Below are 27,526 nucleotides of genomic sequence, written 5' to 3'. Positions count from 1 at the left end.
CTCCTGATGCCCCCATCCCACCCTGCCCCAGTCCCTGTCCTCACCTCTCCTGCTCCTGCTCTCCCCATCCCCATCTTGCTCCCAGTGTCCCCATGACCCATTTTGCTGCCAGTGCCTCCATATTTGTCCCACTCTCTATGTCCCCAGCCACTCCCAACATCTTTGTCCCGTTCTTTCTTCCACTGCCTCCATCCTGCTCCTGGTCTCCATCCACAGCCCTGTCCCACTGTCCCCATCACTGTCCTACTCCCTGTGTCCTCGTCCCTGTCCTGCTCCCGATGTCCCCATCCCACCCTGTTTTGGTCTCCACATCCCTACCCTGCCCCAGGCCCTGTCCAGCTCCCTGTGTCCCTGTCCTCATCCTATTCTTGCTATCCCCATCCCCATCTTGCTCTCAGTGTCCCCATTCCACTCTGCTCCTGTCCCTATCTGCTCCCAATGTCCTCGTCCCCACCCTGTTTATGGTGTCCTTGTCCACAGCCCTGCTCCAGTGTTTCTCCCTATTCCTGTCCTGCTCCCCATGTTCTGTCCTGCTGTGTCCTTGTCCCTATCCCCCTGCTGCGTCCCCACCCTGACCCCACTCCGTGTCCTTGTCCCTATACCCCGTCCTGTATCATTGTCCCTGTCCCCTGCTGTGTCCCCCTGGTGACCCAAATCCTCTGTCCTTGTCCGTATACCCCATCCTGACCCATTCCGTGTCATTGTCCCTGTTCCCCATCCTGACCCCAGTCCCTGTCCCTATTCCCCGCTGTGTCCCTGTCCCGTGTCTGTGTCCCGGTCCCGTGTCCCATGTCCGTGTCCCTGTCCAGTGTCCCTGTCCCGTGTCCCTGTCCAGTGTCCCTGTCCCATGTCCCTGTCCCCGTCCCGTGTCCGTGTCCCTGTCCCGTGTCCCTGTTCCGTGTCCCATGTCCCTGTCCCTGTCCCCTGTATCGTGTCCCAGTCCCGTGTTCCAGTCCCGTGTCCCTGTCCCGTGTCCGTGTCCCAGTCCCGTGTCCGTGTCCCTGTCTCCTGTATCGTGTCCCTGTCCCGTGTCCCAGTCCCGTGTCCCTGTCCCCTGTATCGTGTCCCTGTCCCGTGTCCCTGTCCCAGTCCCAGTCCCGTGTCCCCTGTCCCAGTCCCGTGTCCGTGTCCCAGTCCCGTGTCCAGTGTCCCTGTCCCCTGTATCGTGTCCCGGTCCCGTGTCCGTGTCCCAGTCCCGTGTCCGTGTCCCAGTCCCGTGTCTCTGTCCCGGTCCCGTGTCCCCTGTCCCGGTCCCGTGTTCCCTGTCCCAGTCCCGCCACGGGCCGGACCCGGTGAGTGGGGGCTGAGGGCGCGGCGGGGCCGGGCCGGGCCGGGCGGGGGCCTGAGGGCACCGAGCGGCGCCACCCGAGGGGCCGGAGCCACGGGAGACGGCGGGGGGCTGAGGGGACCGAGCGGCCGTTCCGGGGGCACCGGCAGGCGGGAGCCCGAGTGCAGCGGCGGGCCCCGAGGGGACGGGGCTGAGGGAGGCGGCAGCGCGGAGGGACCGAGCCGGGCGCTCCGGGGGCAGCCGGAGGCGCCGGGATCAGCCGGGCGCGCTCCGCCGCCGGTGCTGCCGCGAGGGGCCGGTGTCACCCCCCGGTCCCCGCGTCCTCCCCTGCCCCGCTGCCTTCCGCGCTCCGGGACGGGCCTCTCCGGGTGTTTATCCCGAGCGAAGCGATGCCCGAAGGGCTTTCCCGGCCGGAGCGCCGGTGCCCGCCCGCGGCTGCACGTGTCGAGCCCCTCGGTGATGAACGGAGCGCTGCCCGCGCTGCCGAGCGCGGGAACGGAGCGGTCGCACCGGGAGACGCCACCTGTGTCACCCTTGGCCACCTTCCCTCCCGTGTCACCCCGAGCACACCTTCCCACCAGTGTCACTCCCGTGCCCACCTCTCCTGCTGTGTCACCCTGTGCCCACCTTCTCTCCGGTGTCACCCCGAGCCCACCTCCCCACCACCTGTGTCACCCCGAGCCCACCTTCCCTCTGGTGTCACCCCCGTGCCCACCTCCCCTCCTCCTGTGTCACGCTGGTGCCCATCTCTCCTCCCTTGTCACCCCATGCCCCCCTCCCCTCCGGTGTCACCCCTGTCCCCCTCCCGGCTCCGGGCAGGACGGGCCCCGGTGATCCCCAGTGTCAGCTCCTGGAAGCAGCAGCTCCTGCTCAGGATTCCTTGCCTGGATGAGCCCTCACAGCGCTGCTGGCAGCTGGAGCCAGCCCTGCCCGCAGCTGACGGGCCGCAGCCGTGCGGTTTGGCATTGCTTGAGGAAATCCTTCTCCAGCTCCAGGAGTGTTTGGGCAAAGCTCTCAGACACTGGGGGGGTTGTTGGGGGTGTCCTGTGTAGGGCCACCAGTTTGGCTTGGTGACCTTGTGTGTCCCTTCTCACCGAGGACATTCCGTGACTCTGTGCTAGAGCACCATGAGAAGAATCCTGCTCTTGTGTCAGATGAGAGTTTTGGCCTCCGTGGGGCCTAACTTTCACCCAGCGTCATAAAATTTCACGGGAATGACATTTGTGCAGCTATTTTTACTGGCCTTTTAAAGGCAATTCTCATTTCTGTTGGTAGGAATTAGTCCTGACACTTTCTGGTCAGTGTGACCTTGCTTCCCAGGGAAGTGCTGATTTTGTTCCACCGTCAAATTAATTACAAATAGGAGATAGTTCACAGGGATTAATTAGGGCATGGATGTACCATATGGATTCTGGAGCAACAGTTGGTACCACCAGGTTCTGATTTTTCACTGGGTGTTTGATTGGTATTTGGAAATGAGAGGGAGAACAAAACCTTTCTATCCGACAGACCGTTGATTGTTGTTATTATTTCCATGTCTCCTGCCTGCTCTAAGTCAAGGATAATTGGTTAAGAAAAACCCCAAACTGTCCCTTCCTGTTAGAAATCTGTGTCCTGGGGATGTTCAATGAACCAGCTGTCAGTGCAGTTACCAAACCCTCCGTTCTTCAGGTCATTTAAGGGAAAATGCTGTTTTCTGTCAAGACTCGTGTTTAGGAAAACGCAAGGTGCCTTTCTCTGTATTTTTGGTACTTTCCGAGTCTGTTCCAAAGTTGTGCTTGTGCTTTCCTGAGGGAGCAGGTCAGCTCGGCGCTGGAAAGCAGGATGGGTAAGGAGTTCTAGGAGGGAATTTGAGCCTTGCTTGACTCGGAGGGAAATCCCTCAATTCCAGCAGCGCCTGCACTGACTGGGGAGCAGCAGGGACGCAGCTCTGTGGTCACTGGTGGCTCTCTGGGGGTGGGCTGAGCTGTCACACACTCTGCTGCTGCCTGGCCAACGCGCCCAGAGCTCCAGCGAGGGGCTGGCCCTCGGTGACACCGGCTGCGGCAGTGCAGGGCTGGCTGTCCCCGCGGCTCTGGGCATGGCTGCGGGCACCGAGGCAGCCAGGTAAGAGCTGAGGGGCTGGGGCTGGGCTGAGCGGGGGTCTCGGAGCCTTTCTCTGCTGAGAAGAGCCCTTTTGCAGGGTATTTCTGCAGATTTAGGAACTTGTCTGACATTTCCAAACGGAAATGCCAGCAGGAGCACGGTGACAGGTCCCTTTGGAGGTTTTGTATTGCATGGAACTTTCTCTGCTGAGAAGAGCCCTTTTGCAGGGTATTTCTGCAGATTTAGGAACTTGTCTGACATTTCCAAACGGAAATGCCAGCAGGAGCACGGTGACAGGACCTTTGGAGGTTTCGCGTTGCATGGAGCTTGTTTTACAGGAGTGTCTCTGTTTTTTGGACTGTGCTGGAGGCACAGCTGCTCCTTGGAGTTTGTCACCCAGCACCTCTTGTCTTTTTTGAAATGTGTTTTGTCACCCAGCACCTCTTGTCTTTTTTGAAATGTGTTTATCGAGATTTAGATCAGTTGGAGTGATGAAAAGTTATTAAAAATGTTTTGTTGACAGGCTGTTCCTTACCAAAAGGTGTGACTGCCTTTGGTCCTTTTAGACTAGAGTTTGTAATTTTGTCCTTCAATTGATGGAGGAGACTATTGAGTTATTGCTAATGAAAACGTTTCCATTTACAAATTCAAGTGTTTTCTTAATTTATAGAACAATACTACAATTTTTGGGTTTTTTAAAACAACTCACAAGTCTGAATGCAGGATTCCAGACAATAATTGTCATGAAATTCTCTTTTCTAGATGTGTACCATCCTCAGCCTTTCATTAAGGGTCTTTTTTTGCCCCTCACTTCAAAGCAAACACCCAGCTCATCACAGATAATGTGCAAGTGATGCAAATACTGGTAAATAACTGGAAAATTTGGGTCAAGGACTGAGAGCACAGTGCTTGCTTTGAACAAGGCAGAGAGGAGCCCCAAGAGGGTTGGGAATGTGAGGAATTCTAGGGGTCCCAGCCCTTGGTAGGGGGAAAGTTAAAACTCAGATGCTGGGGAAATTGAGAATAATTTTAAGAATTTAGCAAATATTCTGGTACACCCTGGAGAATTTTAATTATAGGCACAGTTTCTTCTAAATAATTCAGTGGTTCTAAAGGAAATTGGTGTGGAAATTATACTGCTAAGGTGAAACTTTGTATTAAAAAGCTTTTCTGGGTTTGGGTAGTTCTAGAGTTTACAAGAATCAGTTTCTTACAAGCTGTGAAATCTAATCACTGATGGAGAGTTTGTGATGAATTTTAACACCTAAATTTGTTGATTTAGTAATTTGCTGACTGCCAGCAACTTCTGTGAGTCAAAAAAATCCCCAAACTTTCCTCATCCACCACTTTTACCGAGAAAAGGATGAGATCCAGTGCCTGAGGTTGTACCTAGGAGTGATCCAGCCACTTAGGATCAGCAGAGCAGCTTAGGAACACCGAGTTTGGAGCTGGATCATCCAGAAGGTGCCTTCCTTGGGTGTGTTATGGATTGGGTCACTGAAAATCCAGTGCCTTGGTGCTTCTCTGGGGAGCTGGAGAATCCAGAGCCACCAGGGCTTGGTGGTGCTGCTGATGCTTCATTCCTGACCCAGCTGTGATGCTGGGGAGTGAGCAGACCTCATGGAATGGTGAGCTTTCCATGGAGAGTGAGCAGACCTCATGGAATGATGAGCTTTCCATGGAGAGCTGCTGGAGCCCCACAGAGTGTGTGAGCCCAGGCAGACCCTGCTCACTGGGGTGAGTTTTGGTGTTTTGTGGTCATTGGCACCTGCAAGGGGCTGCTGGTTGTGTAAAGTGATGGAATCAGGAGTTGGACTTGGATAGTTTTTGTGGGTCTTTTCCAGCTCAGGATAGTCTGTGATTCTCAGAAGTCAGGCTGCAGCCTCACCACCAGCGCGGAGCTGGGGAGAGGAGGCTGATCTGGGGGTTCTTTCCTTACACCACTTCAATTTTCAGCACCTCGTTTAAAGGTGGAAATCACAAGGTACCTCTTTTGTGCCTCACCCTTCCTGCTGGGACAGGATTCCCTGAAGCCCAGCAGGAGCTCAGACCGGGGTGGTGATCATGAAACACTTGGAGTGAAACCCTGCTGGATAATGGACCCCTTTGTTGTCCCTCCCGGGGGATGGGCACTGCTGCCTCATTAGGGGGAAGGTGATGCTTTGCTCCCACCCTGCTCCACAGACTTTGTGTTCTGTGCTGCCACTCCACAGAGTCGACTTGTGCTCGATTTATGCATTTTTAATCTGCTTAATAGGAGGCAAATTATTGCCATTAGAAAAGTTCCATTACAATTCCCCGGTTTTTGTGGTGGCTCTACCTTGTCCCTGCTGACCTGGGGAGGGAAGCACGTCCCTGCCCAGCCAGGAGGGAGACTCCCTGAGTTACAGATGGCCCCTGGACCCCTCTGCCAGCCCCTCGCTGTGTGCCTGCTTTGGAAGGAGTGAAGGTTTTATTGCAGGAGCCCCTGGCATTTATCAGTGTTTGCAGCTGGTCTCGGCACTTGCCCTGAGCAGCAGGAGTGCAATTCCACCGTCCCGTGCTTGTGCCATGGAATAACAGGCTGTGTTTTGTATTGACTCAAATTAGGGTTAATAATGGTCGAATTGTATTCAATCACATTTGGCTTGCTGTGTTCAGTATTGCTCAGTACGTAAATTCCGCTCTTGAAAAAAACCCGTGTTTTTAAAATGCCAATATCACCAAATTTCCCATTCACTGCCCATTCTTGGTCCTGGTTTTGGGAGGCTCGTTGCTTTCCATTAAAAGCTACAAAAAGGAATTTATCTCCAAAATGCTTCTTGGAGGGGAAAGGGCAATGTTAGCATTTCCTTTTCTGACCTCCTCATACCATAAATATGAATTGTTATTGCTGCATGGATAGTGACACACAGTTCTTCCCAAATTCAGGACTGCCTGGAAGATCTGGTTGGGATTTTTAAAAACTCGACTTCATTTGGCATAAAATGAAGATTTCAGGTGAAAGTTCCTGGATGTGATGTGGGATAACTGACGTACTCGGCGTGTGGCTGGGCAGTTGTGATCTTACTGGTGATTCCTGGTGAAGGAAATACGGAGAATGGCAAAAACAAATCCCTTTTCCTTCTGCAAATATAGAGAACTTGGTGTCATACCTCACTACTGGTCAGTAATTCCTCCGTGATTCTGTTTCAAGGAAGATTGTGATTCCATTTCAAAGCAGAACCCAGGGTTTTAAGCAATAACACAAGTTACAAGGTTTTCTGGCTATAAATAAAAAAATCTATATTTGGAAAAAACAAATAGTGTATTTATGGACAAAACTGTATAAAAGGAAATGTGATGGAAAAATTGAGTCAGATGAGCTGATGTATGAAGCATTTCCCTCTGGAGTCATTGGGCTGAAAAATGTTTTATATGCCTAAACCTGAACAGATGCTTCAGCACACACACACACACAGTCCTCCCCCGGTTCATATTAGCAGTTCTGCTCATACCGCTGTGATTAATTCCCAGACCAGCCTGGTTTAGGCTCTTTCCAGGGGGCTCCGGGGTATTTCCAGCTCATCCAGGTACTTAAGCCATGCCTAGCTGTAAATAAGCGAGCAGCCCGGATTGTTAGTGGGATTTGTTTCCAGCTTTGCATTAGGCATGTGTTTAAATGACTCATGAGCTGGGATTTACATTTTTACACGGGAGTGAAGGATTTCTCTCTATTACCTTGCCTAGATGGAAATTGGTGGAGTCAGCCAGCTTTTTTGCCTAAACAAGTCCATGAAACCAGCTTTGGGCTCTTGCAGTTATTAGTTCCAGCTTTTTAGTTACAAATTTGTCAGAAAACAAGTCTGAGTGTGCGTGCCTGACCTCGATTGAGATACTGAGGAGGGCTGAAGGAGGGAGGGAGGGAGCATCCATATGGATGACCAGCAGATTGTGCCTCGTGTCCTTTCCAGTCCCAATGTCGAATGCGCAGTGGGTGGCACTGGAGGAGGCTGACAACTGCATTGGATTGTTTTCCATTGAGTCCCTGCTCTGGTGTCCTGCTCAGCCATTAATCTGCTGTCCTGGGCTGCAGGGTTTGCCTTGTAGGTGGCTGTGCACAGCATTCCCTCTCCTTTGAACATCCCCAAAGTCTTCCCCAAAAGTGTCACATCTTGGGGATGGCTCTGTGTACTTTGCTTTTCTGATGAAGGAATGTAGAAAAATTACTTCTGGGTCTGAACACGGGTCTGTCTGTGGTGTGCCTGGGGAATGCAGCTCCTGCAGGATGAGGGATGATGCTGGTGGCAGCAGGGGATGGAGCTCCTGCCTGCGGTGACATCCTGGCGTGAGTGGTGCAGCCCTGCCAGACTCGGAACAAGCCATTGCCTGTGAAGTTCTGTATCTCTCTCATGCTTAAAATAGTCAAGAGCCTGGAAGGGTGATTGTATGTCTTGTGTGTGCCCATGTTCCCTTGAGGGGGAGTTTTGACTCCTTGTTAACTCCTGGAAGCCTGGCTGTGCTGTGGATGCAGGGACAAGGATGACACCCAGCACTGCGTAGTCCTGAGGTTAGAGATGTGTCTGTAGGCAGGCAAGGGGGTGGGTGTAGGTTGTGCACATGGGGCTGGCCTTGGTGGCAGTGCATTTTTAATAGCATAAAATTAAAATAGTTAAAGTTCCTAATGTGTCTTTCAGCTGTGCTGCTCTGCATGCAGCATGTCCTCCTAAAAATCTAAAAATCTCCTGATTCTCAGGGTAAACATTGAAGTAGTTGAGAAATGACTGAATTTTACTTGCAGCAGATTCATTCGCAGGAGTTACTCAGCTGGTGCTCAGATATGGAGTTAAACTATTTTGAAATGAGAAGAATTTTCATGGTGGAAACTGTGATTCCTGAGATATTATAAAGCAAAATAAAATTGAAGTGTTTGGGAGGAAGCACATGGCGATCTTCCACAGAGCCATATGGAAATTATCTTTATTCCATGGTTCGTGTGAAGTCTTTGCTCCTTCTGGAGCTGACTTGGAGCCTCCTCCTCAGTGCTGTCCCCAGCTTGGTTTGTATTCCTCGCCTGCTCTTGCTCTCTTTGCAATCTGTGACCAAAGCCTATCGATCCGGGCGTCTGCGGAATCCCATTCCCTGGAGGGCTGTGCTGGAGAGCCGTGGACAGGAATAAATCATGGCTGCCCTTCAGGTGTTCCATTGCCCGGGGTCGTCTGGCACATGCAGAGTTCCAGGAGGCTGGAACTGAGCAGTGATTAACAGCCCCTGTGCCAGTTCTGCTCCCTCTGGTGTCTGCTGGTGCCTCTCTTTCAGCTGGTTCATGGAGGGGCTTTTCCCCCAGCCCCTGGAGCCACTCGCTCCTGGCTCCTTTGGAGCAGCCACATGGATCAGATGGAATCTTGCCTGCTCCAGAGTCCTGTTCCTGACCTGTCCCATGTGGGGCTGCAGCAGAGCAGGGGAGAAGCTCTGGACTCTCTCAACATGCACTGCTTTGTGCCTACACTTACCCTTCCCTGAGGCACTGCTCCAGCTTTCAATTTTTGAGAGTTTTCCTTCTCCTGGCTGCTCCAGGTGTCACAGCTCCCTGCCTGTTTCCCCTCTGAGCCTTCTTGCTTTTTTTTCACTGTCCTTCCCTCACCAGCTACTCCATACCTCATCTCCAAACTTCCTCCTTCTGTTCTCCTCTCTTCCCATGACAGGAGCTGGCCAGGGTGACCAGAGCCACACCATGGGTGAGCCATGGGCACTCAGGGGGACATGGCAGAGTGACCAGAGCCACACACTGTGGGTGACATGGCAGAGTGACCAGAGCCACACCATGGGTGACATGGCAGAGTGACCAGAGCCACATGCCATGGGTGCATGTCACAGGCACATGGTGGCACAGCAGCGTGTCTTGTCCTCTGACACTGGTGAAACACTGTTTTGGGCTGTGCTGAGCTGTGCCAGAGCATTCACAGAGCAGCCTCACAGCCCCAAGACCTCCTGCTCGCTGAGGCCATCTCAGGGCATATCTATTTTTAGGTGAAATTGAGATTTATTATTTTTATTCAATGTATGCATCACTTTATCCATGTGGAATTCCATCTGCCATTTTATTTCCAGGTTGCATGGACTCATATGGTCCTTGTGCTGCTCTTCATGGTTGCTTCTCCACCCCCCTTGAATATTTCCTTCAGGATGCTGGGTCACATCCAGACAGTGTCCTAGTCTGGCACAGCCAGCCTCTCCTGTGACCCTTGCTCTGACTTCCCTGCCTTGCAGGAAATGATTGTTTACTCCTACTGCCTTGCCTCCCACCCAGCTGTCTCCATACAGGGCCAGTCCCTTTTCCAGTGGCCTTTTGGGGTCCCTGCAGGAAGCCTCAGATGAGAGAGACTCTCAGAGGTTAAAACCCAGACGATCTGGAGTCCTCTGTGGGGCTGGAGGTGCCTTTCCAGAAACCACGCTGACTTTTCCCCTGGTTTATTGTATTTATACAGAAAATCAATGCCCACTGATTCTGCTCTGTGGCATTATTCCTGTGTGAATGTTGGGTTTGGAGAACTACACTTTGCCAGGATTTTCTTCACAACCCCTGTCTTGCAGAGTTGACAAGGCAGTTGCTTCCCTGTCCCAAGACAATTTTAGGAATGGCTGTGCCCAGGCCAGGGCCCATCTCCATTCTCCATTAACCCCTTGGTGGCTCCATCCAGCCCTTCCTACTGTGACTCCTCAGTTTGGCTCTTTGCTCTGTGACCTCCCCTCCAGTCCCTGCAGTGGGAACCAGTTTCCCAGTGAGTCCCAGGGGAAAGGGCTGGCGAAGAGCCTGGAACTGTTCCTGGTGCCGTGAATTGTGTGTCAAGGAGTCACATCGTTTTTCCTGGATGGGTTTGTCATCTCTTTTAGTGACAGTAAAGCTGAGCCTGTTCCTGATGGTGGCTCTGCAGGGAGACTGTGTCAAGGTGCAGGTGGGAATCTGAAGTGGGAGTGCCTGAGGGCTGGAACAGCTCCGGAGATGGGCTGGAGAGCTGGGGGTGTTCGGCTGGAGAAGAGAAGGCTCTGAGGAGACTTTATTGTGGTCTTTCAGCTTATAAAGGGACTTAGAAGAAAAACAGGGACTTTCTGCTGTCTCCTGTAGTGACAGGAAAAGGGACAACACTTTAACCTGAGAGAGGACAGGGTTAGATGGGGCATTAAAATTAAATATTTTACCGTGAGAGTGGTGAGGCCCTGGCACAGGGTGCCCAGAGCAGCTGAGACTGTCTCTGGATCTCTGGCAGTGCCCAAGGCCAGGTTGGACAGAGCTTGGAGCAGCCTGGGACAGTGGAAGTGTCCCTGCCCATGGCAGGGGAAGAACAAGATGGGCTTTGAAGTCCCTCCTAACCCAAACCAGTCTGTGATTGTGCTTGGCAGAATGGGTGCGATTGTCTTAATGACTCCTTATCAGGAGCGATCTTATCTGCAGCTAATTCCCCTTTGTGAGAGTGACCGAGCTGTGACACAGCAGATGCTCAATTACCCTTTGTTTTAAGAATGTTTTTGCAAGCAGACCGGCTGGGCTCTGTGTTAGGAAGTGGCCCAGCCCTTGGTCATGCCAAACAGAGGTGATCTGCTGGCTCCTGGTTGGAGCTTGAAGTTCGCTCTGGGATTAACAACATGTCACCAGCCTCCTAAAATCTTGGAATCAGACCGGCTGGGCTCTGTGTTAGGAAGTGGCCCAGCCCTTGGTCATGCCAAACAGAGGTGATCTGCTGGCTCCTGGTTGAGCATGAAGTTCGCTCTGGGATTAACAACCTGTCACCAGCCTCCTAAAATCTTGGAAACTTGGGAATGAGAAGCTGGGGGAAGCTTGGCACTGTCGCCCTGACCGTAGCTGTGGCTGCAGTGTCTCAGTGGGTTTTCCTGCCTCCTGCAGCCCCACATCTCAGTACACACCATCCCCTGGCCCCTCGGTGCTCCCCTGTCCGGTCTCACGCCTGACTCAAGCACTGGGGAGGCTGATCTGCCTTTGGTTTGCTGCTCATTGTCCCAGTCTGTGTCGATAATAAGTCAGATTAAATCCTTGGCCAGGGAAAGCAGTCAGGTGGAAAAACTGACCCGTCTGCCACTGTGTGCTTGGTGCAGAGTGCCTGTCACTGGGAAAAGGGCTTCTGGCCTCCTTTCATAAAACAGGAGTTATTTCCAGCTGTTCTCAGGGGGAAAAGCCCCAGTTGGTGTGTGTGTGTTTCCCAGCTGGAGTGATGGAGCTCAGGGAGTTCATCAGTGCTTCAGGTCTCTTCCCAAGGGAGTCTCAAAGTATGCAAGTCTTTCAGAAATGGACAATTTTATGTTTCTTATTTCATTACAGGGAATTTATTTTCAACAAATAACTCACTTAGTGAATCTATGCATATTTATATTCTAAATTTTATCTTTGGCAAAATAAAGCTGTTAAGACTCCTGTTGAACTCAAGCTGGAGTAACATTTTAATGCCAGTATGGCAATCTGCTGCCTTACTCTGCTCCTTGTCTCAGAATAAACTGTGTGTAAAACCAACTTTATTGAAACAAAACTCTTCAGCTGTTTCTGTGGTTTTGCAGCAACCTGGGAGAAGTTGAAGCAGCAGTACAGTGAGTGAGGAGCTGGCTTGTTGTGGACCTGTTCTCTGGCAAGGTGCTGTCCTTGGCTGGCTGTCCCAAGGCCATCCTCATGGATTGTTGTGCCATTTGGCACAGCTGGCTGCTGTCCTGCTCAGCTTGGTGCTCTCCACCCGGGGACATGCAGGGTTTGGTGAAGTCACAAGGGGCTGCAAGGCTCTCTGCTCCTCCGTGTCCCAGTGGGAGCAATCCAGGCCCAGTTTGGCAGAGCTGTTCCAAGTGCTGGGTGCCCTGAAAGCCCCAGCACGGTGGGGAGGGTTTGCAGTGGTGAGGCTTTGGTTTGCAGTGTCCTCCTCTGCCTCTGAACATCCTTCCCTCTCTGCAGAGCTGCTGTTGTAGAAAACGTGATGTGGATTTGGTGGAGTTGCAGGCTGAGGCGGTGGCTCCCACTAGACCAGACAGAGCTGGGGAATAAAACTCTTTTTTTTTGAATGTAGGTCACAGAGAAGCAGCTGCCATGTTGCAGGATGGGTGACTGGGGAGGTTGTGGCAGACTGCGTCGGGCTGCGTGGTATCTGTTTCATTTACAAGCTGTTCATGGTAGTTTTTGAGGCTTATCTATGAAGCAAACACTGTTGTGGTTTCTCTTGACTGTCATAAGATGGTGGAGGGAGCATTAGGTGTTCATCCCCATTGATTGCCTCCCGCTCAGCCAAGTGAGAGCCTTTGATTTTGATGTACAGGAGCCGACAGAATTGCTCTCTTTTGGCTTCTCTCTCCTTTCCTGAAATGGCCGTGAGAGTGATATTTGGGTCAGCTGCCTCCAGTGTGTCATTTTCTTTTGACACTCATCCCTCTGAGCAGAGGAGGAGCCCGGTGGGGAAATGCTGTGGAGCTGTTGGCTGCAGTGGAATCGGGTGTAGTTAAAGGGGTGTTGTGGTTATTTGAGTCTCTCATCACATCAAGGCAGGGAGGTCTCTGATGCCTGACTGGAACAGTATGGGAGTGAGGATGCCCTTCCCCAGACCTCGCTGCCAGAGAGCTGGAGGGATCCAGGTAAGCACATGGGTGCTGCAGCCTGTCCTGGGCTCCTGCTCCCCAGCAGAGCCTGTCCCTCTGTGCTTGCCAGGGATGCAGCACCCAGAGGTGCTCTGTGTTCTGTGCCTTCTTCCCTTTGGATCCTTGGGGGTCTGTCTGGGGAAACAGGATTGTTCCTCCTTGCCTTGCTGCAGGGCTTGGGGTCATGGTCTGAGGTCTTGGGTGGGCCCAGGTGCTGCCATTCCCTGGGTGCCACAGGTGGGTTTGCATTGTCCAGGTTCTGCTCACCCCTGAGTGTCCCCAGGTGCAGCTGGGAGTGACAGTGCTGGTGCTGGCCTGCCTGCACAGGCAGAGTTTGCAGCAGGACCTTCTCCTGCCCTTTCTTTCTTTTCTTTCTTTCTTTCTTTCTTTCTTTCTTTCTTTCTTTCTTTCTTTCTTTCTTTCTTTCTTTCTTTCTTTCTTTCTTTCTTTCTTTCTTTCTTTCTTTCTTTCTTTCTTTCTTTCTTTCTTTCTTTCTTTCTTTCTTTCTTTCTTTCTTTCTTTCTTTCTTTCTTTCTTTCTTTCTTTCTTTCTTTCTTTCTTTCTTTCTTTCTTTCTTTCTTTCTTTCTTTCTTTCTTTCTTTCTTTCTTTCTTTCTTTCTTTCTTTCTTTCTTTCTTTCTTTCTTTCTTTCTTTCTTTCTTTCTTTCTTTCTTTCTTTCTTTCTTTCTTTCTTTCTTTCTTTCTTTCTTTCTTTCTTTCTTTCTTTCTTTCTTTCTTTCTTTCTTTCTTTCTTTCTTTCTTTCTTTCTTTCTTTCTTTCTTTCTTTCTTTCTTTCTTTCTTTCTTTCTTTCTTTCTTTCTTTCTTTCTTTCTTTCTTTCTTTCTTTCTTTCTTTCTTTCTTTCTTTCTTTCTTTCTTTCCTTCCTTCCTTCCTTCCTTCCTTCCTTCCTTCCTTCCTTCCTTCCTTCCTTTCCCTCTGCTGTTTCCAGGCAGAGTTTGCAGCAGGACCCTCTCCTGCCCTTTCTTTCTTTCCCTCTGCTGTTCCCAGGCTGGAGAGCATGTCCTGAAAGGGGCTGAAGCCCTGGGATTTGTTGGCAGGTGTGTGCAGGAATGCCAGCCCTGATCCATCACACTCTCTCTTGAATTGCTGTTGGCCACTCAGGACCTGTATTTGTCATTCTCCTCACTGCAATTTTTCTATCTTTACCCTTCCATTTGCCATATTTGTTAAAATAACTGCTGGGAACACGGTTCCCGATAGGCAGCAGTACATTATTTTTAATATTTTAATAATGTATTGTTATATCATGCCAGTACCAGTAGCACTGTGTGCAGTTGTCCTGCACTGGCAGGGGGAGGGATCTCAGGTCACAGTTTCACTTGCTTATGTGGCTCAAGTCCCTGTAAATTGTCCCCTCTCCATTATGTTCATTCTTACAGGGAGAATTGCTAAATTGCTTTTCTTCTGTTGCTGTTGCCCAAACTGTTCTTCATGGTGCCCAGGGAGTGGTGACATAAAACTGATCCACAGAAAATTCCACTTAAACATAAGAAAAGCTTTTTTTTTACTGTGAGTGTGGTCAGGTGTAGGATCAGACTGCCCAATCTGGCTTTTCAATGCTTCTGTCTCTGGAGGTGTTTGATAGGATCAGGCTGCCCAGAGAGCTTGTGGTGGAGTTATTTAAAACCTGGCTGGACATGGGCCTTCAACCTGCTCTGGCTGACCCTGCTTTGGGATGTAAAATGTGGTGGTTTAAACTACCAGTTATCAGAACACTGCACATTTCTGAAAGGGATGCATTTGGTACCAGGGAACCTTCAGAAGTGACTGAAATAAAGCTCTGCCACTTACAAAGGGGCTGTCAGAGCCTCAGAGCAGTCAGTGTTGGGGTGTTTGGTCTCGTGTTTTGTCAAGTAGCACATTGTGTGTCTGAGCCAGGGTTTAGTAGCCCAGGCTGAGGAGCAGTGGTGTCTCATGAGATGTTTTTGCCTGGTCCCAGAGCTGCTCCTGGGAAGAGCTCTGGGATTTGGGAGATGAGTGCTGACTGTGTGTGACCATGGAAAAGCTGCAGGATCCCTGTGGCGTGGGAGAGTGGGAATTGCCAGCTCACACTCTGGAGTGTTCTGTGCACCTGAGTCCACTGAGGCCACCCTCACTCAGTCTGATGGTCACTTCAGCTGCTAGGAACAGCATTTCTCAAGGATGCCCTCCAGATCTTTGGATTTTAAGGGTATCAGTCCCCAGCCCTGTTGTTTGCAGACAGCCTGGGCAGTCCAAGAGCTCAGGATTTGGTTAAACACTTGGTCATGATTTCAGAGCAGCAGTGTTGGGCATTTTCTCTAGTATGGCTTGAACTTCAGATTCAAATTATTTTTAAAAAATTAAAATTGTCTTTTACCTACCCTGTAATTCCTTGTTTTCAGCATCCAGCTGAATTACACAGGGAAAGCTTCCCTGTGCTTTACTGAATTCACAGAATTCACAGAGTCACCAGGTTGGAAGAGACCTTCAAGGTCATCGAGTCCAGCCCAGCCTGAACAGCTCAACTCAACCCTGGCCCCCAGTGCCAATCCAGGCTTTGTTAAACACACCCAGGGATGGTGACTGCACCGCCTCCCTGGGCAGCCATTCCAGAACTGTATCACTCTTTCTGTAAAAAAGCTTTTCCTAATATCCAGCCTGTATTTCCCTTGATGCAGCTGAAGGCTGTGTCCTCTGGCTCTGTCAGTTCCTGGTGAAAGGGACCAACCCCAGCTGAGCACAGGCACCTTTCAGGAGCTGTGCAGAGTGATGAGATCACCCCTGAGTCTCCTTTTCTCCAGGCTGAGCACCCCCAGCCTGGTGGGTGCTGCTGGACCTGCCAGTGCTGCAGGAGCCCAGTTCCTGCAGGAGCTGCTCAAACCATCTGGGCTCAGTGGGGTTAAACTGTGGAGGAGAAGAGCTGTGAGATGTGTGAGGCTGCAGGAGAGGGGAGAGGGGGAGCAATGGTGGAGTAAACACTGGGTTGGTTCTGAGCTCCAGTAGCCCTTCCTTGGACTATTCCTCATCTGCCAGCAGGTTGTGGAGGAGGGGATTTGTTCCTGCTGCAGACTGCAGTGCCAGCACTGTGCTGATCCCCAGGGTTTGGTGTTGGTGTGGCCCAGGCTGCCCGGGGAGCCGGGGTTTCAGTGCAGGCTGAGGCAGCACAGGTCTCTGACCACTTTGTTTCCTCCTTGATCTCATTTCACATCACCACAGTGCTGCCATCACCTGGGGCTCCTTCTGCCTCCTGACACCTGGATCTGCAGGCTGGGTGTGAGGAGCAGCCTCAGGCTGGTGTTAGGCTCCAAGAAGTGCCAAACTGGGAGCTCATTCTCCCCGTCTCTGAGCTGGAACACCTCATTCCCATCCTTCGGAAGGGACGCTGCTTGCTGAGCGCGTGTGAAGGGATTCAGCCTGACACGGACCCCACAACGGGCCTCCAAAAATCTCACGAGGTGACAGAGCCTGTACAGCCCGGCGTCCATTTCCCGTGGAGCCTGTTGGCACTGCAGGCTCCTGCTCTCGGGTGAACTGGAATCAGGCTCAGCCCGTCCTGTGCCCGTTGTGCCCGCGCGTTCCGGGTGCCTGCCCTGCACACGCTGCCTCCCGCAGCAGCATGCTTGCTGTAGGTGCAGCAAAAGCTGGTTTGGGCCAGCACAAAACACGTCGTGATTTCATTTGAATTTTGTCACTGCGGGGGAGTGTTGCTAAAATTGTCACTTGGCTTCCCATGTTAGCAGTACCTAGAGGGCACGCCGAGGCGACCGGAGGTTCATGTCTTAGCTGCAAATTCCAGTTTATCTGTAAGCTGAATGCTCGGGTGGGTATATGTTGATTTTCAAAAAGATACGTACTTGACATCTTTATTTTTTTGACAGCGCAAGAGTCTTATTATATCTCTACCTCTTACCCATATTTTCCTGTTCTATTTATATCCCACACAGGATCTGTGGTCTCATAATTCAGCGTGGGGTTTTTTAGACTCGGGGGATTGGTCTGGGAATCAGCAGAGCCTTGTTAGCATGCCTGGGATTGGAAGGCACCATTCAGAAATGGTTTCCAAATTGACATTGACATTGTGGCTTTCTCCAAACCATTCTGTGCTGTTGCCACGTGAGCCCTGCCAGATGACAGAGGATTTACTTGAAAGAGCACTGTGTGCTCTCCAAAAAAGTCCCAGCCTTTTCCTTCACAAATATTCTATAAGATTAAAAATAAAAATTCAGTGCACTCTTCTTATTCCTTTTCATCTTTATTACTGAAAATAGGAGTAAAATTGGTGGTGATTGAAGCAATTCCTTCACAGAGGATAGAAGGGTGATAGCTGTGAGTTCTCTTATCCCAGGGGTATCCCCACATCCTTGCTCTTGTGTCACTCAGGACAGTGGACACTGGAATTTCTGCTCAGGGAATGCAGGTGGCATCAGCACAATGCTCACCAGGGTTCAGGATGTGTTGGCCCCATTCCAGTGCTGGGTCTGGCCATGCCTCTCTGCTTCCTTGAGCAGTAAAGTCTTACTAATTTTCCAGGGGATGTGTTGGCCCCATTCCAGTGCTGGGTCTGGCCATGGCTCTCTGCTTCCTTGAGCAGTAAAATCTTAATTGTTTTCCAGGTAAAAAAAAAAAAAAAACAAAAAAAACACCAACTCCTCTGCTTCAAAAGTACTTGTAAATCATGTAATTTCTTACTTTTCAATGTAAATGAGATCTGAATGAATAATACTAATTATTCATTCATCCTAATTCAAACACTATTTTAATTAGCCTGTGGGCCCAATTTCACTTTCATGCAGCATGAAACCTCTTTTGATTAACAACAGAATTGCCATGCATTACTTCTTTTTTTTTTCCCTGCTCAGCACATGTCTTTTTAAACTGCTTAAAAACAAAACAAAACAAATAAATCATTAATAAATTAATCAAATTTCATTAGCATGACCTGGGAAGACATAATTTAGAGAGGAAAAAGTCTTCTGTAGATATATTCATTCTCCTTAACAACTGCCTTGAGGCTACAAAGCCTTCAGAGAAGCCTTGTCTGAGGAGGTGCTGGTGAAATACAAAAATTTGGGGACCCTCCACCACTCATTGCCATCAAAGGGCAGGGACACCTTCACTAGCCCAAGCTCCATCCAGCCTGGCTTTGGACATTTCCAGGGGTAGCCCCAGCTGCTCTGTGCCAGGGCCTGCCCACCCTCATGGTAGAATATCCCCAATGTCCCATCTAACCATGCCCACTCACATTTAAAAGCATTGTCCCTTGTCCTGTCACTACAGGTGTTGATGAAATGTCCCCATTTTTCTTACAAGCTCCATTTTTACGAGAAGGTCACAGGATGGGCTCTCCTTCTCCGTGCTGAATGTCCCTGTTGTCCCAGCCTGAGGTGCTCCAGCCCTTGGAGCATCTCTGTGGACTCCCACCAACAGCTCCACGTCTGTCCCATGCTGGGGCTCCAGAGAATTCCCCCCTTGCTGCTGCCCACCCTGCTTTGGATGCAGCCTGGGGGCAGTTGGGTTTCTGGACTGTTGCTGGTTCACATCCTGTTCTTCAGCCTCCAGTGTCCCCAGGTCCTTCCCTGCAGGGTTGCTCTCCATCCCCCACCCCAGTCTGTGCTGCTCTTGGGGGTTGCCCCAGCCCAGACCCAGGATCCTCCCTTTGGCCTTGTTGAAGTTCACGAGGTTGCCATGGGCCTTGTCAGGATCCCTGGGAATGGCATCCCTTCCCTGCAGGACATCAGCTGTGCCCCTCAGCTTGGTGCCATCCTTGGACATGCTGAGGCTGTGCCCAGCCCACTTCTGTCATTGATGGAATGGCATGAAATGAGTCCTGGCACCGCAGAAACATCACAGGAGAGCTTGGGTTGGGTGGGATCCACGTGGATCTGCAGTCCAGCTCCATGATCCTCACAGGCTGCCCAGTGCAGAACCAGACCAGCACTCCCTGCACCCTCATGCTCAGGTGCTTTGGGTGTAGCTGCTGAGCTGGGCTGAGCCAAGGAGCTCCAGTTTGCGCTGGGCTGGAGTCAAGGAGCTCCAGTTTGTACTGGGTTGGAGCCAAGGGGCTCCAGTTTGCACTGGGTTGGAGTCAAGGGGCTCCAGTTTGTACTGGGCTGAGCCAAGGGGCTGCAGTTTGCACTGGGCTGGAGCCAAGGGGCTCCAGTTTGTGCTGGGCTGGAGTCAAGGGTCTCCAGTTTGTGCTGGGCTGAGCCCAGGCTGTGCCAAGATGCAGTTTGTACTGGGTTGGAGCCAAGGGGCTCCAGTTTGCACTGGGTTGGAGTCAAGGGACTCCAGTTTGCACTGGGCTGAGCTAAGGGGCTCCAGTTTGTGCTGGGCTGAGCCAAGGGGCTCCAGTTTGTGCTGGGCTGAGCCAAGAGGCTCCAGTTTGTGCTGGGTGAGAGTCAAGGGGCTCCAGTTTGCACTGGGCTGAGCCCAGGCTGAGCCAAGGCAAGGCCAGGAGATGCTTCCAAAGGTGTTTGGGATTTCACTGCCTGGAATGAGGCTGCCTTGACACCCACCTGCTGCTGGCTGTCCTGCCCTCCAGGTGCCCTCCATCTCAGGGGAATGGGGACACTGCTGGAGCGTTTTAGTTTCCTCCTGCCCCGCTGCTGTCCCTGCCACACCTCAGCTGTCCCATCCAAGGGCTGGATTTGGAGCATTTTACAGTAACTGCTGCTCCACAGTGCAGTTCTTCCCACCCTGGGTGGCAGGAGGTCATCACTGTTTGAGCAGAAAGCTGAAAGGAGGTGAAAATTTGAATGTTAAATGTTTAAATTCACAGCCAGCCCCCCATGGGCTGGGTAGAGGAGGGGGCACACCTGAGGGGCCATTCCCTGGCTGTATGTGAACACCAGCTGTGTTAACTCCAGAATTTCTTCACCTGAAGCTGATTTCTTTTTTCTCATGTACCTGCTCCAAATTCTTCATTCTCTGTGGATGTCAGCACCTGCAAGGCTTTAATTCAGGAGCCAGCCCACTGTCAGAGATAAGCCTCCTGATATTTCATCATGGATCCTGCCTGCTCCAAGGAGCCTCCTCCACTGGAAGTGCTGAAATGAACTTATGACAAATACAAGAAATGAAAGTCTCTCTCAAATGCACTTTCTGGCATGACTTAAATTAGCTGAAATTGCTGACATTCTGCCTTTCTCAGATGCGTGTCAGTGTCCATAGACTTTTCTTTCAAACATTGGAAAATTATTGAGTTAAATGTTGCCAGAAACAGCCAATGCAGGAGCGTGGGTGTACGTTGGGTGAAGGCTACTGTGATGTGTCTGGGTGCTGCAGCACGTGGAGGAGAGGCACAATGGGCCCCTCTGACCTTGGCTGATCCCACACAACGGAAGGACACCACTGGAATTCCACTTGGAAGTTCTTGGGTTTGTACTGCATTGAATTTGGATGGGCTGAACCTTTCCAAGACTTAATGACTGTCATTTTGTCCGAACCAAAACATTTCCTTAAAGACCAGGAAGTTCTTTGCCTGCTCCTGGGTCCTCCCGTGTTTGTCCCAGCAGCTCTGCTCAGGACTAGGACTAAATGGACAAAGTGACACTTTCTTGGCAGACAGAATCAGCTCTTGGGCAGCTTCAGAGCTGCACAGCCAGGACCCACTAATTGGCAGGTCCTGGTTGCTGACCACAGGTTGGGTAAATCCTCCTGCATCCCAGGGCTGTGGGAGCCCCAATGTATGTCTGTACATAGGTCTGGCACTCTGTGCATTGATACAGCTGGTGGAATTTGGGTTGGGAATCACAGGAATGATTCCTGGGTTGGTTTTGGTACCTGTCTGCAGGTAGAAAATGCACAGTGAAAAGCTGGCACGTACCTTGAAGAAATTTCTTAGATAGGAAATAGCAGCTTGTCTAAAAGTAAAGATTCTCTTACTGAAATCTGCACTCATTTCAAACTTCCCTGTCCTTAACTCCTGAGGAATGTGACAGTATATGAAAATTTAAAGGCTGGTTCCTGCTGTTACTCCAAATTTACATTGGCAACAGTGTTTAATTAATTTCAAATTTACTTAGTAGTTTGCTTTCAGTGAAAAGTGTGGCCCTGACGTTTTGAGTGAATAAGAATTAGCCTCTTAAACTCCTTTGGGTTTTGTCTCTGTTTCAGCTGATGAATCACGAGGTGTCAGTGGGGACATGCCTGTCCTGTCGGTGCCCAGGGTGATGAGGTGGGCAGAGCAGTGTGGTGGGAGAGGGGTTTTTGTTAACCTCCTGATCCAGAGGTGGGGTTCACCTGCCTTTGCTGCCCATTGCCCTTCTCAGGCACGTGCAGGACCCCCAGATTCATGTGCCCCTCATCTGGACCCCAAATCTGAGTGGGAAATGCTGAGGGTGGGGTGTCTGAAGCACTGTGTCATCCCACTAACACAGAACATGGGTGGCAGAGCTGCTCTTGGGTGCCTTTCTGAAATGAGGGTGCCAGCAGAAAGGAGCTGCAGTGGGACTGGAACCTCTGGTCTCTTTGCCTGTTAAAAGGTGTTATTTCAGCCAGTGCTCTGTGGAATGATGGCAGCAGGGTTGTGTTGAAGGGGAGCTTGGATGGAAGCCTTGGGAGGATTGCATGCACCTCTAAAAGCTGTTCTCTGTGGAACACATCCCTTCTTCAGGGCTGAGTGCAGGTGCCCTGCCCACCTGAGTGAGGGCTGGACATTTTTGTCCTAATTGTAATTTTGATGTCACATCACGATCCTGACTCGTTGCTGTTGGGATTCACTTTCATTTTCCTCCTATGTTTCCCACCTAAACAAACTGATCTTTGTAAATCACTCACTTTTAGGCATCTTCCCTGTCCCTCAGCTGGTTTTGAGCCTCCTGTCCTCACTCTCTGATGCTGGAGCAACTGCTGAAGGATGCAGCCACAGGCGCCCAGGGCTGTCTCGCTGACAAGGAGGTAAGATCAGCCCCACTGCTGGTGGCAGTGACACAGCCAGGGCTCAATCCCTCACCTGCACTCTGTCAGCAGCTCTCCCTGAGACCCTGATCCTTCATGGGCCTCGTTCCCTTCCCTGTTAACTGACACCCAGAGCCTCTCCCCCGATACAAACCCTGCTCTGCTGGTCCTGGGCTGCCCTGATGTGCTTCAGGCCCTGGGGCTGTTCCAGGGGCCTCAGCCTCCCCAGCAATCCGTGTTTGCCTGTACTGGTAACTCTCATCTCCAGTTCCCAGCCTGCAAACTCCTGTCCCATGGGCACATTTTGTCAGCAGCCAGTCCCCAGTTGAGCTTAGGATGATCAGCCTGGCTGCCAGGGATTTTCAGAACTGCTGTAATTATGGAACTGATCTTGGGCCTAATATGGGAATCATTTGTCAAGACTTTTGTTACTTCTGATCACTTAATATGGCCTTTTTTAATACTCTCCTGTGCTTTTTTTTTCCTCCCACTGTCATAAAGTGATAAATCAAATGTCCTGCACAACCCATCCACACCATATCCCTGCTCTTGGCTTTTCAGTGAAACACTGAATTCCACCAGAGGGAGATCACATTGATATCCTTTAATTCTGCATGCTTGCATCTCCTCACATTTCATTATTTTGCCTATGAACAACTCTGTAGTTACATGGAAGAAGTTGAATAGTTCCAAGTACTGGTTTTCCTCCACTTTCCTGGAATTTCTTCAGGTTAAAAATAAGAACTCTTAAGAATAAGACTTTATAATTCTTATTTTAAGAATAACAATTTCTTCAGGTTAAGATCAGAGTGCTGGAGATTTGACAAGTTCTGGGTTCAGGATCTGTCACCAAATGTTTTTCTGATGTAATAATTTCTTTTAATAATCTTTGTGTCAAACTGATACTTGACATCACCAGAAGTCTTAAAGATGCCTCATCCCCTGTTGCTCTAACAGCGTCCAGCAGTTCTTCCTGTGTTTTACCAGTTTCACTCCTTGGAGCTCCAGGGGGGCCTGCAGTGTTGCTTGGGTTTGTTCAAAGTGCTGCCAGACAGGAGTTTCCAAGGCTGGGATTTTTACTGTTAGGATTGCAGATTTATCCTGGAGTGGTTTGGTTGGAAGGGACCTTGCAGCCCATCCAGTGCCACGGGCAGGGACACCTCCCGCTGCCCCAGGCTGCTCCAAGCTCGGTCCAACCTTGAACACTTGAACACTTCCAGGGATGCAGGGGCGGCCACAGCTTCTCTGGGCAACCTGGACTCTGCAGGCATTGGAATTTGGCAGGGCTGCCCCTGGCACGCTGTGCCAGCCCCGCTCGGGAGCGCGGCCAGGCCCGGCAGTTCCGGCCTCAGCTCCTGCCAGCGCCCTCCCTTGTCCCCTCACCCACCCACCACTCTGCTGTGGAGCAGCTCTTCTAAAAGCTTAGACAGGTGACTCTTTCTAACCAGGTTTTCATTACAGAATCCACACTGAAATATTTTCTGAACCTGGGAGGAAGGTTTTGAGCCTCCCAGAGGGGCTGGACCCAAATCCATCCACAGGATGGTTCAAGCACAGTTAGGAATGCCTTGGCCCAGCCCTGTCCTTAGGCTGGCCCTGCAGGGTGACTCTGTTCAGGCCACCAGGTTGCCCTGCCTTTGCATCACAGGTGGGCTGGGCCATCCCTTCCTGAATGAGGCCAGCTGGTCCTGCCCTTGGACACAACAGTGTCCCATGGGTTGTGGCTGAGACCATGGTCACCAGCCCAGGCTTTAACAAATTAAAATAAATCCTCTTGTCAGTGGTGGAATGTGGCCAACAGCACCCAAAAATCTCATGGGCGCTTGTCTTCCCATCCACTGTGTTTTGGAGTCTTCAGCTTCCACTCCAAATGTTTTATCAACCTGTGACATGCAGAGCAGCTGTGTCTGCCTCGGGCTGGGGAGTAGCTTTGGGAGCACATTTATTAATGAAATGATGTTGAACTGCTACTTTTTCTTACAGCAGATTCCTCAAAAGCCTGCGGAGGAGACGTAGGATCTTCAAGGAAATTGTGGCAGCTGGATCCCGATAGCAGGTGGTGGTCACAAACACAGATGGGTGTTGGGTGTAAAAGTCGAGTTTTTGGACTCTCTTTGTTGAGTTTGAACCATTTAGGCTCGAGCTGGTAAACTCATAAATATTTGGGGGTTCTGTTTGTTTTTTAGATAAACTCATTTGACCACCATGAGTTGGAGTTTTCTGACCCGCCTGTTAGAGGAGATCCAGAACCACTCAACCTTTGTTGGCAAAATCTGGCTGACAGTGTTGATTGTGTTTCGGATCGTCCTAATTGCTGTGGGAGGAGAATCCATTTATTATGACGAACAAAGCAAGTTTGTGTGCAACACGGAGCAGCCTGGCTGCGAGAACGTCTGCTACGACTCCTTCGCCCCTCTCTCGCACGTCAGGTTCTGGGTGTTCCAGATCATTCTCGTGGCCACTCCCTCTGTGCTCTACTTAGGCTACGCCATCCATAAGATCGCCCGGATGGTGGAGCACAGCGAGGCCAGCAGGAGAGCCAGGAGGAGGAGCTTGCCCGTCCGCTGGAAGCAGCACCGGGGCCTGGAGGAGGCTGAGGGTGACCACGAGGAAGACCCGATGATGTACCCGGAGATCGAGGTGGAGAGCGCCCGGGAGAGTAAAGAGAAGCAGAGCCCTGCCAAAGCCAAGCACGACGGGCGGCGGCAGATCCGCGAGGACGGGCTCATGAGGATTTACGTCCTGCAGCTGCTGGCCAGGGCCCTGTTTGAGGTCGGCTTCCTGGTGGGGCAGTATTTCCTGTATGGCTTCCAGGTGAGCCCCGTGTTCGTGTGCAGCAGGAAGCCCTGCCCGCACAACGTCGACTGTTTCATCTCCAGGCCAACCGAAAAGACCATTTTCCTGCTGATAATGTACGGGGTGAGCTGCATGTGTCTGCTCCTCAACGTCTGGGAGATGCTGCACTTGGGCTTTGGCACCATCCGGGACACGCTGAACGCCAAGAAGAAGGAGCTGGTGGACTCTGGGACCTGTAACTACCCCTTCACCTGGAACACGCCGTCGGCTCCCCCGGGCTACAACATCGCGCTGAAGCCGGAGCAGATGCAGTGCACGGAGCTGTCCAACGCCAGGATGGCCTACAAGCAGAACAAAGCCAACATAGCTCAGGAACAGCAGTATGGCAGCAACGAGGGCAACATTCCCAGCGACCTGGAGATCCTGCAGAGGGAAATCAAAGTGGCTCAGGACCGCCTGGACCTTGCCATCCAGGCTTACAACAACCAAAACAACCCCAGCAGTTCCAGAGGGAAGAAATCCAAAGCGGGCTCAAACAAAAGCAGTGCCAGTAGCAAGTCAGGAGATGGGAAGAACTCGGTCTGGATTTAACGTTGACTCAGTTGATATGCTGTGGTTTTTTTTCCCCTAGTTTATCATAACCAGCAGTCCCATGAATAATGGCTTCCATTAAGGGAATATTTGACTCTGCTGATTTTCAGGGATACCGTTGGCTCGTGATTCAGCCCCAGAAAGGGTTTATACACTGACTCTAGGACTTTAGAACTTTATTCTTTTGTCTTCCAAGTCAGGAGACAAATAGGTATATTTAATTCATTCTCATTGAACGGTTTATGCTGTATGTACAGTATTATAGTACATTTATTATGCACAATTTTTTTTGTATTTGTACACTGGATCTGATGTTACACTTTTTATATCAACAAGGACAAAGCAATGGATAGCCATTAGCATTTTGTTAATTTTATTATTGTTGTCTGCAGTTATGTCATTGTTCTTCCTTGTTTTCCAAGTAAAACTTTTTATAAAACTTTTCTATGCTGCGTTTCCAAAGTGCCTTGAACATGCAGAAGTGGAATCTCCGGGCAGCTCATGGGTGGGGAAAGATTTGGGAAACCTCTGTCAATGGTGCTTCTTTACTAAATTAATGTGCTGCTTGCAACCTGGAAGTATCATCCCATAACCTCCTGTGTCCTACAGGCTCTTTCCTCTATGGAAAATAACTAATGGGAAAAATGTGTGTGTGTGTGTAGGGTGTGGGGCAGAGAGGGTTCAGGGCTCCCTGCACACCTTGTGCAACAGGAGGGAGGAGACACTTCAAATTCCTGCAAAACATCCAGAACAAAAACTGAATAGAGATGACTGGATCCAGTAAATCCACGTGTTTCTGTGAGAGTGATGGGAAGAGAAGTTTGTGAGGCCTCCTGTTATGTAACCCCCTGTGCCCAGGGGCAGGCAGTGGTACCTTTTGGGGAGGATTCCTGTGCTTTCCCAACTAATGGGGTCAGATAGAGTCTGTGTGACTGTGGGATCCCTCCCTCTGCAGCAGCACACACGAGCTGGCTGGGGAGTCTCAGCCCCTCAGAATTCAATGATTCTGCCTTATTCCAGACCCCTCTTCCTCCCATTCTGCCCAAGTTTTGTTCAGACACAGCAATATGTATAATTTAGCTTTCTGCTTGAGAGACCAGTCCGATCTGGCATTCTGTGGGTTTGGCATTAAACTTGAATTTACAATTAGCAGAAGGGGAGTGAGGGACTGATGCCTTTGGCTCTGTCTTTTGGCAAGGAGCCGGCTCGGCTGGGAGAGACACTGATAAATGTCTCTGCTTTCTGCTGCTATTTATAAGGGATTCAGGACCTTGCTCTGCTCCCTTTCTTTTTTCAGGTTTCCATGCATTCTAATATCAAATGGGGGCCTGTTTCAAGCAGGACTGTTCTGTTTCAAGGCTACCTCTGTCCCTCATCAGAGCTGGGTCAGGAGCAGGATTCATCCCAGAATGTTTGGGGTGGGAAGGGACCTTAAAGAGCATCTCATTCCACCCCCTGCCATGGGCAAGGACCCCTTCCCCTATCCCAGGGTGCTCCAAGCCCTGTCCAGCCTGGCTTTGGACACTTCCAGGGATGCAGGGGCAGCCACAGCTGTTCTGGGCAGCCTGGCAGGAGTGAGGGATGAAGAGTGAGGCTCTGTGGAGGACACAGATAAATCCCTGCCCTCTTCCCGTCCCTCAGAACATCCAGGGGCAGCACCCACATTAAATTCATCCAGGGGACATGAGCGTGTCCTTGCTGTTCCCCTGTGCCCCAGCACCTCCTGTAAATGGGTGTTGTGCTGAGTTGTTGTGCTCTGTTTTCCCCTGGGACACCCGGCAGGCCAGGCATGGATCCAGACTATCCCTGAGCAACCTGGAGAGCCCCTGCTGTGCCCAGAGCCAGCACAGCCCCCGAGGGAGCCCCTCTGGAGCTGTGGGGGTTCTGGGAAGGGAATTGCCCCCCTGGCCTTTGGCACTGACCCCGGGGAGCAGGTGGAGGAGAGCCAGGGTGGTGTCTCCAAGGAAGTGAGAGTGAGCCTGGACGTGTGTGGCAAGTGGATGTGGGCTGGGACTGGCTGTGTGGTCCAGGCAGCTCAGCAGTTGTGCTCCTCTCATGAAGCTGGCCTGAAGAACGTCACAGTGATGAGCAGAGTGAGCTGAGTGTGGCTGGGGAGAGCGGGGTGGAAACCAGGTGTGGAAATATGAGGGAGAGACATTGGAGCCTGGAGAGGGCCAGGGCTGTGGCCACAGTGCACTCTTCACCCCAGCACTGCAGTTTCTCTGTTCAGGGTCCCAGATTGACATCTAACCCCGTGTGCTGCTTTGGGAACAGCCTTTCCCCACTGAGAGCAGGGAAAATCCTT

General features: G+C 51.0%; 1 protein-coding gene across 6 annotated transcripts; it reads left to right on the top strand.

The window, feature by feature from the left end:
• Positions 1-1,275: 1,275 nt before the first annotated feature.
• On the top strand, positions 1,276-25,664 carry GJC1 (gap junction protein gamma 1). 6 transcript variants are annotated; one of them, XM_039700810.1, is made up of 4 exons: positions 1,276-1,292; positions 21,721-21,834; positions 23,818-23,890; positions 24,021-25,664. In XM_039700810.1, exon 4 carries the CDS (start codon positions 24,040-24,042, stop codon positions 25,219-25,221), a length of 1,182 nt encoding a protein of 393 aa, XP_039556744.1. In that variant the 5' UTR covers positions 1,276-1,292; positions 21,721-21,834; positions 23,818-23,890; positions 24,021-24,039; the 3' UTR covers positions 25,222-25,664. The 6 variants fall into 6 exon arrangements, with proteins under 6 accessions (XP_039556744.1, XP_039556748.1, XP_039556746.1 ...); XM_039700814.1 differs by having other exon boundaries at positions 1,278-1,292; positions 23,821-23,890; XM_039700812.1 differs by lacking the exon at positions 1,276-1,292 and adding an exon at positions 3,174-3,394 and having other exon boundaries at positions 23,821-23,890.
• Positions 25,665-27,526: the final 1,862 nt, after the last annotated feature.

This window comes from Passer montanus, unplaced genomic scaffold (assembly GCF_014805655.1).
Source record: "Passer montanus isolate IOZ18808 unplaced genomic scaffold, ASM1480565v1 scaffold145, whole genome shotgun sequence".
NCBI lineage: Eukaryota > Metazoa > Chordata > Aves > Passeriformes > Passeridae > Passer > Passer montanus.
This window is presented reverse-complemented; position numbering and strand designations above follow the sequence as displayed.